Source organism: Micromys minutus (genome assembly GCF_963924665.1).
Source record: "Micromys minutus genome assembly, chromosome: 32".
In the NCBI taxonomy this organism is placed as follows: domain Eukaryota; kingdom Metazoa; phylum Chordata; class Mammalia; order Rodentia; family Muridae; genus Micromys; species Micromys minutus.
In genome coordinates, this window is record NC_137967.1 from 965,983 (window position 1) to 978,196 (window position 12,214).

At 38.4% G+C, this 12,214-nt stretch overlaps 1 protein-coding gene across 3 annotated transcripts in view; it reads right to left on the bottom strand.

The window, feature by feature from the left end:
* Positions 1-213: 213 nt before the first annotated feature.
* Positions 214-12,214, bottom strand: part of NELL1 (neural EGFL like 1) — a gene marked incomplete at both ends in the record, with an annotated part of 772,717 nt that continues 760,716 nt past the window's right edge. For all 3 annotated transcript variants that reach the window (XM_080908377.1, XM_080908376.1, XM_080908375.1), the window contains 3 exons: positions 214-264; positions 7,510-7,734; positions 9,920-10,096. In XM_080908377.1, coding sequence (XP_080764503.1) covers positions 214-264; positions 7,510-7,734; positions 9,920-10,096 — 453 coding nt within the window. The remainder of the gene's footprint in view (positions 265-7,509; positions 7,735-9,919; positions 10,097-12,214) is intronic.

Sequence of the window (12,214 nt, forward strand, 5' to 3'; positions counted from 1 at the left end):
CAACAACCATCCACTGAAATGCATGGTACGGCAGGCATCTAGACTAGGTCAGCAAGGATGAGCAAAGTGGCAAAGGCAACCCAAACACCTTCCTCAGATGGGAGACTTTGGTAATTGACTGTGGTTAAAAAGAAAACGAAATCAGCCCCTCTTCTTCCTCAGGTTGGATGGTCATTTTGTCCATTTTCTCATGTGGTAGTCCATTTAATATCTTCAGTTATTCTCAAGACACTCCAGATCCACAGAGCAGCAGACTCTCCCATTCTGTTACGGAAAGAACACAGGGGTCAGCTCCTGAAACAGAAGACTCACTGGTGAGCAGTTTGTAATCCATGTTAAAAACAGTGGAACAGAGACATTTTGTCTCTGTTTTGAAAGGAAGCAAGCATGGGAAGATCTTTCAGGTCATCCTTGACTGAGGCTTTGCTCACAAGTCAGTTTCATGTCCTGCCTGCACTCAATCTATGCTATGCATACACGCCAACAAGGTGTCACAATTTGTTTGCTATTGACTCCCCATTTCAAAACACTAACTGAAGTATCAGTAAGCTTTGAAGGTAAATCCAAACTAGATAGCATGAAGGAATTTACACCAAGTGTAAATATGACTATTTACCAGATCAAGAATAGAAAGGAGTTGAACATTTAGGTGAATAAATTAAAGTTGGTTAAATTCAATTTCATAAATTAATATAAATGTACCTTTATAATGCCATTTCAAGAGTCTTAAGTCTGACATTAAAAAGGAATTGTATGCTCTCTGCCTCAACTTCAGCAAATCACTTAGATCTTCTCTATTCATCCCATTCTGCAGCTCTCTACTTTTCCGTGCTCTCTTCCAAATTCAATCCTCTAGTCTCCTCCCCAGCTGTGTGGCAGAGGAACTGACCTGCTTAGCCTGGCCTTCCTCTCTGCCTCCCCTGTATACAACAGATCATGCAGATTCTCTCCCCTAATCATTCTTCCCATTCACCTTTTGGGCCAGCCCTCAACTCCAGCAGGCTGTCTCTGTCAACCTGTAGGTCAACTGTAGATCTTCACATTTCCTCCCCAACTCTGTACCAGACCACCTGCTATGGTCTCCCTTTCTTCTCTGCCACTACATCCAGCAGATCACTCAGATCCTCTTCTCTAACCTTCTTCCCAACATATCTATTTGTCTCAGTTGCCATGTCCAGAAAGCATTCTTTGGGAACCCTCTGGCCAAGCCTGTCAGAGAATCAACTAGGCCAGCAAAGAAGGTAATAAGCTTCATCTCTTCATCCCCCTTCTTTCCTTCAAATACAATCTCTGAGTCTTATCCCCAGATGCAACCTGCAGAGCCTTACCATTTGCCCTCACTCCCAGGGTTCAGGCAGGTTCTGTTGAAAGAGTATGTTGGAACTCTCCTCACTCACATGAATCCCCTTAAACACCTCTATTTCTAAGGATCAGCACCCAACACCTAGAACTATATTGCATCTCAAACTTCCAGTAGACATATTTGGCAGTATCCCCGTAGCATTCCCTACAGACACAGCACACTCTCCTAAGAACCAGAAAGACAACATAAATCAAGAAACAACAACAATACCAGATATCAACACTTTGATTTACAATCATCCCAAACCCAGATGCTTAGATGTCAGCATAATCAGTAACAGCAGGGACAGTATGTCCCTAGTAGAACACAGTAACCTGAGAAATGCCATATACTAAAATACAAAACAAGAAACTTAAAACAGACTTTATAAGTATGATAGAATTTCTCAAGTAGGAAATAAATATACCCATAAGAGATCTATAAAGACACAAACAAATGAGGAAGGAAATACACAAAAGAGTTCCAGACCTAAAAGTGATTTTGAATCAATAAAAAAAAAAAAAAAAAAAAAAAAAAAAAAAAAAAAAAAACCCACAAACTGAGGGAAATATGAAAATGAAAAACTTGGGAGCTCTATCAGGAACCTCAGAGATAAACCTTGCCAACAGAATCTCAAGTACTGAAGACAAGATAAAAGAAATTGGCACCTAGATAAAATAAAAATGTTAAATCTAAAAAAAAATCCAGGAAGAAAACATCCAGCAAATCTAAGACACTATGAAATTGCCAAATCTAAGACTAATAGGAATAAATGAAAACAAGCTGAGGTCAAAGGTACAGAAAATACTTTCAACAAAATCATTGAAAATTTCCCTAACATAAAGAAAAATGTGCCGATCAAGATACAAGAAGCATATAGAATGCCAAGTGAACTGAACCAGAAAAGACATTCCCCTTGATATATAATAACCAAAACCTGAATGTACAGAGCAAAAAAAAAAAAAAAGATATTAAAAGCTGCATGGGGAAAATATATAGGGGCATACAAAGATAGACCTACTAGTAAGACACCTGATTTCTCAAGAGAAACTCTAAAAGTCACCAGAACCTTCTCCAAAGTTTGAGCGACAGAGATGTTCTCAAAGATGACTAAACCCAGGAAAACTTTCAATCACAATAGAAAGAAAAAGATATTCCAAATTCTATTTAACCATCATGGATTAAAGATTGATATCAATAACAAAAAATCTTACAATCTAACGGAAACTGAGATTTTTATTAATGAAATAACAACATGGCTCCAGCTGAATATCTAGCAGAGGACTGCCTTATTTGGCATCACTGGAAGGGGAGCCCTTTAGTCCTGAGGAGGCTAGATGACCCAGGATAGGGGAATGCTAGGCAGGAGTGGGTAGGCAGGTGGGGAACATCCTCATAGTGGCAGGAGGAGGGGATGGGGGGCTTGTTGAGGGGAAGTGGGGTAACATTGAAAATGTAAATAAATAAAATAACCAACAAATAAAAGCAATAATGGGTCAAACTAGAAATTTTTTAAAAATTAATTGAATGACAACAAAGTATAGCATACCCAAACTTATATGGACATAATGATGGCAATTCTAAGAGGCATGTACATAGCACTAAGTGCCTATAAAAAAGTAAATAAACTTAATAAATAGCAAAAATGTAGATATACTAGTAACTTAAAACAGAAGTAAAACTCTGTATAAAAACAATTTTGAAATATCAAAATATTATCTAAAAGATTGACAAGCTCTTTGGCCAAATTAACTAAAAGATAAAGCATATTCAAAATAACAAAATTTCAGATGCAACATGGGACATATCAACAGATACCAAAAAAATCCAGAGAGTCATAAGAACATACTTGAATAACCTGTATTAAACCAAATTGAAAAATCTAAAATAAATGAACAATTTTCTCAATATATACCACCTACTAAAAGCTAAAATCAAGATCAGATAAGCAATCTAAACAGATATATAACTCTTTGTAAAATAGAACCAGTAATTAAATTATCTCCTACCTCCCCCGCCCCCCAAAAAAGCCTAGGGCCAGATGGTGCTGGACAAACTAATTGGCAGCATCTGAAACATTGCAAACAAATCAATACTATCACCCCGCATAAAACTCAATTCCAATAATCAAATACTTCTAAATAAAACCATATACACTGAACCTGATAGATGAGAAACTCACAGCTGCCTACAGAATGGGAATATATTTTTACTAATTCCATGTCCAATGGAGGACTAATATCCTGTTGAGATTTGGTCTCTTACTGGGTATTGTAATGCTAAATTATGTACCTGAAGAGAAGGAGCAGGCCTACAAGTGAGTACTCACATTTACAAGCCTTGGTTGTGCAAAAGCTTTGTTGTTCCTTAATTTAAAACTATTCCTTTAATAAAATTGGCTACAGCCAAATACTAGAAGAATTGGAGGTAGGTGGGATTTGATTATGTTGTGGGTGGGAAATGAAAGTGCAGAGGAGAGAGAGAGGTAAGGTGGGGAAGGAGGAAGAACTGAGAGAGAGGAACCATGTGCAGATGGCCAGAAGGAATAGCCAAGTATCTGAGATACACCACTAGGGAGATAGCCAGGCCAGCAGTTAGAACAGAAAATTTGAGGTCCCCCCCCACCTCCACGCCAATAACTCAGTAACTGCCAGAGTCTCGTTTATCCGTAAGCTAGTTGGGTATAGGCTTAAATCTGCTGCACTTCAATATCTAAACCACATAAAGAATTCAAGAAACTAGATGTAAAAATAAAACCAAATAACCTATCTTAAAAATGGGATACAGATCTAAACACAGAATTCTCATTAGAGGACACTGAAATGAGTGGGAAATGTTCAAAACCCTTAGCCATTATGGAGATGCCAGACCAACAATGTAAGTGACAGCTGATACTGGCAAAATCATGAAATAAGGAGAATACTCCTCATTGATAAGTTGAAGTGCAAATTGTACAGCAGCTATGAAGATCAATATGGTAGCTCCTCAGATAGATAGGAAATGACCTATCTCAAGGTCTAGTTCTAACTAACTCCTTTTCTTTTCTTTTCTTTTTTTTACTGGATATTCTCAGTATTTACATTTCAGGTGTTATCCCCTTTTCACCAGTCCCATCCCTTCTTCCCCTCCCATTGCCTCCATAAAGGTGCTCCTTCTCCCAACCTCCCTCTTCTTCCTCAGTGTCTTGTTATTTCCCTGCACTGGGAAAAGGAGCCTTCACTGGATCAAAGTCCACTCCTCTCACTGATGCCAGAGAATGCCATCCTCTGCTGCATATGCACCTGGGGTCATGGGTCTCTCCATAAGAACTCATTGTGTGGTGTTTTAGTCCCTGGGAGCTGTGATGGGTTTGGTTACTTGATCATTTTGTTCTTCCCATGGGGCTGCAGATCCTTTCAGCTCCTTCAGTCCTTCTTCTAGCTCTTTCATTGGGGTTCCCATGCTCAGTTCAATGGTTAGTTGCAAGCATCCTCCTCTGTATCAGTATGGCACTACTTGGCATCTAACTAATTCTTCAGCATATACCCAGTAGATGCATCATTCTGCCATAGAGATAGTTGCACAATCATGTTCATTGCCTCTCTATAATATGCAGAAACCAGAAACAACCTAGATGCCGTCCAACAGGAGAACAGATAAAGAAAATGTGGTATATTTACACAGTGGAGTATTATTAAGCCATTAAAGTAAATGACTTCGTGAAGTTTGTAGGCAAAATTATGGAGTTAGAAAACAATCATCTTGTGTGAGGTATCCCAGACCCATAAAGATAAATATGGTATATATGTGATTATATATGGATATTAGGTATTTGATGGATGAGGACCAAGCTATTATACATAGAACCACAGGAGTTAGATACAGAATAAGGAACTATATTATATGGCATGGATCTCCTTAGGAAGGAGAAATAGAATATATAGCTAAGGAAGAAAGAGCTGTTAGGGGATGGACCAGAATAGGAGGATCAAATGAGAAGGGGGGTAAATGAAGAAGGGAACACAGAGAGGGACATCTTTACTCAGGGCAATTTGAGGGGTCATATTGTAGCCTGATATAGTGGAAGCTCTTTATATAGTATATACAAATATAGAGGATATCTAAATGATATAATGGAGGAGACAAAGTTCCAACTGGACATCTCTTATTACTAAATGATATTTCTAGTACTGGGAATGGGTGAGTTATAGCTAATTTAGTTGCTGGCCAAAGGAGTCCATGGAAATTCCCAAACTACCTAAGCTATTATCAAAGGTATAGGTTGCTGTCCATAAATTGATGGAAAGACCTAACTGCTGAAGATAAGCACATATACATCTTATTACATATAGGAAACTAGTGCTGTTGTTCTACACTGCTCTAAACATAAATAAATTGTAGCAATAAAGTGACTCCAAATGACATTCTGCCCTACTCATAGGCCAATGCTTTGTCCAGCCAGCTTCAGGGAAGTTTCCTCTACCAGCAGATGGGAAAGTACAGAGACCCACAGCCAGTCATTACGCAGAGACTGAGAGATCTCAGAACACTTAGCCTTTAGTAGAATATCTCCATCAAAGAAACTCACAGAAGCTGAGACAGAAACAGTGTAAGAGCTAGAGGAGATAGAGGACACCAAACAGGGCTTTCAAAACAATGGTGCCAATGAACACGGAGGGACTGAGGGAGCAACCACAGCGACTACAAGGGCTGAAAGGAGAAGTGAACACACACCTCCGACCACACACACATTGAAATTTATTTTACTCCAAGGGAGGCTCATGAGGAAGACAAATATTCTTCAGGGTAGGCTCCATGCCCAGCAGTAGATACCCAACAGAAAAATAATGCAGGGGCATCTCTTCCTGTTTCTTGTTTTATAATGTCATATCAGGGATTTTTGTCTTTTTGTTTAAAGTTTAGTTTTTATTTTACTTTAATCTCTTTACCTTACCTATCTTTTGTGTACATATATGTTATGGAGTCCTGTGTGTATGAACAAATAGGCCTTCATATCTGTTTCGTGTACATTTTAGCGGCTCATTCCCTTCTGTTCACTTTGTCCTATTCCAATGTGTTTCTATTATCTTATTCTATTCAATTTTTAAAATTATTATTCTTTAGATTCCTGTTTGTTTTCTAAGGAGAGAGAGAAAGGAGGTAGACCTTGAAGGGAGATTAGGTAGAGAGAAACTGGGAAAAATAGAGGGAGAAAAAACTGTAATCAGGATATACTGTATGAAAAAAAAATCTATTTTCAATAAGAGAAAAGGGGGAAAATAAAATTGGGCAACCCAGGTACCTGTGTCTCTTGGCCACATTGTTTGTGGTGGGTAAATTCCACATGGGATCATGTCTCTTTTGCTACAGAATGCTTGGCATTATTTTTTTCTACCAGGAATTCAACTTCATATACTACATTCTAGAAAACAGAAAAGTGTCTACACTAATAAATCCATAAAATAGCAAGCTGTAAAGCCTCTACTGAATGCTGGGGTGGCGTAGGCTTTAATGGGACCAAGTAATAATCCTGATAATGAGAATCTCAACATAATGTTCTGAGTGAGATTTTGACTGTGTTTGATGAAACATCACTGTAAGCTGCCTTTGGTCATAACTCTATGAATGAGGGAGGGCCATCTTTCAAGTCTGAAAGACACATGAAGATATTTCATGGGGAATCTTCAAAATAAAAAAAAAACAAAAAAAGAGACACATAATGACAGTCACAAAAATCACAAGTGATTCAGGAATTGGTTGGCAATGTAAAATAAGACACAGTAAACATCTATATAGATCTCTGTCTTCCCCACACCATTGATGGTTTCTGTAATTTTCTAGGATAAAGGTAAGAATTTCTATGTTTGTTCTCGCTTCCCTCCCATTCACTTCCCCTTACTACTTTATTTCCCTATCCCTCTCTGGTCTCCCATTATTTTTCTATATTGTAGGTTAAATTAACTTTCACTCTCTATGATTGAGATTATAGTCAGTTGTTAAAATTCAGTAGTTTTAAGGCAAAGTTGTACCATTCCATGTCTATTTGGAATCTGCCCTTATACAAGGACCAGTTATTATCTGTCTATACGTAATGTCCTCCTGTGGGAACATACACCCCTTGGAATCTGAATTCAGAAATTTCAAAAGGAAACTATCCGTGGTTCATACACCCTGAGGCTGATTGTTACCTTGCATTTGCAGGTTGTACAAGGAGATCCAGCCATTGTCCACACTGCACCACTCAGTCTCGAAACACCAGAGGTGTCCAGGCAAGTTTTCCTGATGTCATAGGCAATATTATCTGCCAGGCAGGGGTCACTAACACAGCGGGGACAACACTCCCCTTCAAAGATGGCTGTGTATTCACAGCCCAAACTAGGGCAAGCTAGAGGCCAGCAGTCTGCCTCTCCTTCCTGTGGAGAGAAAGATGAAATGAGTTGTCCTCATCCTTACAAAGTTTTACATTCTAGTATCCCTAGGGGAAAGAAAGTGTTACAATTCTCATCATTTTCATACTGAATGCATTCAGCACACACCATGTGTATGATTCCATACTCCTCTGTGAAGACATACATTCTATACACATAACTTTTAAGAAGAATCACTTCCTCAGGATGGTTTTTCTGTCTACCCAGCTCAGAGCTCACAGAAAATCTTTGATCAGCTTGTTTGTATTCAAAGCACAGTATATAGGGTTTCTTTCTTTTTTTCATCATGTTGTACTAGGGTTTTTTTGGTTATGCTGTATAACTCAATATCAGCTGGGACATTTGTACTATTATTGTTTGTCCTGTTAGTATCGGTTGGAACACATCTCTGAACATCAATAGGGAGGCAAACAAAGGGTGAAGTGTGGGTAATGCATAAATAGATGCCTCCGGGTCCAAAGTGAGACCTGGAGACTTGGAATATTTCAACAACTGGGTCAACTGAGATGCTGGATTCAAGTTCAGAGCTGAGGCTGTATTTTCTCTGGAGAAACCACCCCATTACTCTAAGGTGGTCTCCAAATCACAGCTTGAGTGGAGCCTCTACCTGAGTCCTCTTCTGGCTGCAGGAACCACTGAGCAGCTTATTACAGCAAAGTCTCTCCACACAGTCTCACTGTCACCTGCAGTGATTCTCATTTAGGTATTATTTAATCAGTGTCTCCAGATTCTAGGCTTAGTCATGTTGTGACTCTGTCTGTCTTGCTTGTGTGACATTACTAGGAGTCTGGCAAGGCAAAGTCTTGATAAAACATTTCTTAAATGTGACTTATATCATTCTAAAGTAATTTCAAGTTAATGCACAATAGCTTCTGTGAGTTGACAAATGTATATCCAGTCTTTGGGATGTACATTTAAGATGTCCTTTTGAAACTCTTTGAATGAAAACCTCATGTGCAAGATAAGTACCAGTAATTCTGGCTATCTGATGACGGGCTTCTCAAGGAGAAAAAATCGTCTTCTAGACTGATGATGGAAACAGGTATGTGTTTGTCCTTGGAAGAGAATCTGTAAAATTGGCCATGAACAGAATTCACCTCAGTTGCAGTCTTAGTATTAAGATGGATTGTAAAAGTTACATGTTATGACTACTTGCACATTAACCTGCGGATTTATGGAAAGTTAGAGAATAATTTCTCTGGGCACTAGTTTTCATATAATACCCAGAAAGAGAAAGATTCATTTCAATAAACATTAAGCACCAAGCTAAAAGCTTGCTTTATAAGCTGACTCGGGTAGAATGCTCCGAGATGGAGCACCACAGTTCTCAATGTACCATGTGCTCTCAAATCTTCCCATCCTTAGAAATCATTGTCTGTACAGTAATTTGAAACACACTGAACCAGATATGGAAACTAAGCGTTTTCTTTGAACTTTCCCAAATCCAGGCACAGTACTAATATCTGTATATTAGTATTTTAAAAATATTCTTTGTTCTGTTTGAACAGCATTTTTAAGGGATAAAAGAGTACCAATAGCAGTTACCACATTAAGGGTCTTCTGTGATACTAAACCAAGTGCTTGACATGTAATAAATGCAGTACTCATCTTTAACATACATTTCCTCATCTTTCTAAGAATCTTTGAACTGGTACCCATAAACCCACAAACATTTATGGAAAGGACTAACCACTGAAATGCTTTGACATATCCAACGTGTCCATCCACATCAAGCTAGCCTATGAGACAATTATAGAATCGGATTCTCAGTCTTGCTCACCCAAACTCCATCACTCGTATTATATTTTTATATTGGCAGTATTAAAGATTATGTCAAAAGCAAAAGATTGCTTGGCTGTATCTGGACAATCATAGCCTCTTGGGCCATTTAAGGCTACTTTATGGGATTTCCCTTGTTCTGGACATTCTAAAATAGATAGGTAAATGCAAACTGCTCAGGTTAAATCTGTTCCATAAATATGTTCATTTTACTTTGCAGCTTTTAAAATGTAATCTAAATATCTCCAGGCATAGCACATGGTCACTGGGTAAGCTTAGTCCATGATGCACTGTGTAATGCTGGAAACATCTTGGAATTCCAGCCCAAGAGCTTACACATTTGTAACCTTTCTATAGTAAAGGCATCAGGATCCCAAGAAAACTGGCATACCAGACATCGGCACTGCTGGCAGCTGTGGGTCCAGTTGTCTCCACTTCGATAGAGCTTCTGTCCACTTTGATCTAAACATTGACTAGTGACCCTGGTGTCACACTCTGGGCAGCAGAAAAGGTCAACATTTGGATTCTGGCAATCACAAGCTGTCCGCCGGCAGAATATCTTCCCATCCTGTTGAGAAGTAAGGTCAAGCAGGTTTTGTGATTAAGAAAATGTATGCACAGATGCACTCCAAAAATCAAGCCTTGCAAATAGACCATAGAGCTCACAGAATTAACTTCTTAGCTCTGAATCTATATCATCTGTCTTCCATCTTGTTCAAAGCAGGCATAGCCTTTATTTTTTTTTTAAACTAGAGCCAGCCAAGTCAAAATTCGGACTTTGCTAAGTACACCCTAGGGGCAAAATAGCAATATGAATATTTAAAAAATGTTTCTGTGAAGCAGGTTTTATGCCCAACTCTGATGCCAGCCTGGGAATCCTGTTACCCTAACTAACTATGCTGTCTTGTCTGGCCTCAATGAGAGGGGATGTACCTAGAACTTCAGTGACTTGATATGCCAGGGTAGGTTGGTACCAAGGATGGGCCTCCCCCTCCTCAGAGGGGCTACGTAAAGAGGGGGAGAGGTAGGAGGGGGTTGTGATTGGGGTGTAAAGTGAATAAATTAATGAAAGATATATGTTTCTGTTTAAGAATTAGAGCTAACATAAGCAGCTAAACTAATTGTGATCAAGAATGCAATCCAGAGGGAAAGGGGACTACATGGTGGTAGTAGTGGAGGAACAGACAGGAAGAGGAAAGTAGAATACCAGGGAAATGAGGGGAAACTTCATGGTGTGTGAGTAAATGTAATAAAAGCATAGTGTTGTGTGCTATGACAACCAGTAAGAAAATAACATTTCAGTGAAAAACCATGTGACTACATTGTCCTAATGTACAAAAACACTAGCAAATACACTAAAATGCACTGCCTACTTTCATACATGCTCCAATTCTTAACCCCTTGAGATATGGGATTTAAGAATTCACTAAGGACCAGAGATGGTAAGTGCCTTATACAGATCACACAGTACAGCATCAGCTCTAGGCCTACAACTGACTCCAAGAGTTTCAAAAGAATTTTCTTCTACAAGGAAGTCTTTACATTGCTTATCTGAAGAGCTTGTGATCACTTGTCACCTTCCTCCATGAAGTGGTTCACAAAATTATAGACACATTACAGTTTTGGGAGTATTAGTCCTGGGCATTCAGTTATTAGGTACTGAAAGTCAATATCACTGGGAATTAAAACTAAGTGCTTATAGTATCTCTACTGGTCAAACTAAAGTGTGAGGACTTTGGTTACCATTTATGGGTCTATTTATTTTTGTTAAAGAATTACTTTTATTAAAAAACATAATTGTAATATGTTTCTGTAAGGTCCAGAGTGGTCACTGGATCCTTTGGAGCTGAAGTTACAGGTGGCTGTAAACTACCCTACATAAATGCTACATAGGTGCTGGAAACTGAGCTTGAGTTCTTTTCATCATCTTCCTATGGTTCTGTTTTGGAGTATTTTTAAAACTAAATTTTAGGGAAAAAATAAATTAAAGGACATAAAGCCTACCATCACTGTAACAGCCAAAGCTAAAAGTTACTAAGATTATACTAGAGGCTATCCATTCTTGGGAGATCACACCAAGAACCACGTATTCAGGGTAAATGTCTGTGTGTCTTAGTCTCGCTATCTCTTTGACTTTAGTTACTATTCCTTGAAATCATAGCTCTTGTATTCTATTATAACATATCTTAGAAGCTCATTTGTAATTGTTCATCAAATTACTCCTTCTAGGAAAAACCTTTCTGATTCCTCAGCCTGTTTCCATTGTTTGTAATTTTCACTACATGGCAGCTTTGGTGGCCACCTCCTTCAACCATTGACTATTGAGGATGATCCTCATTGTTATTGGTCAAAAACCAAACACTTATCTTCTGCCAAAATGGAATTCATCATTTACCTATATTATATTTAATACTGATGGCCTATGGAGTAGAAATTTATGCCTTCATTTCTCAAGTAGGGTAACTAAATATAAGTCTTGAGACACAAGGAATGACATGTGTTTTTGTTGATATTAACTTTCAGTATGCTCTCTAATGTAGTATGGTTTGCCTTTTTATTTTGGTTATGTCCAGTGTTCAATAATATTGAGCTTAATGAAAACAAAAAAAAATCTCATTAATCTCTGCCCATTACCTGTGGATTTGGGCATATGTATGTTTTCAGATGCATGTTTCATTTCATTCTG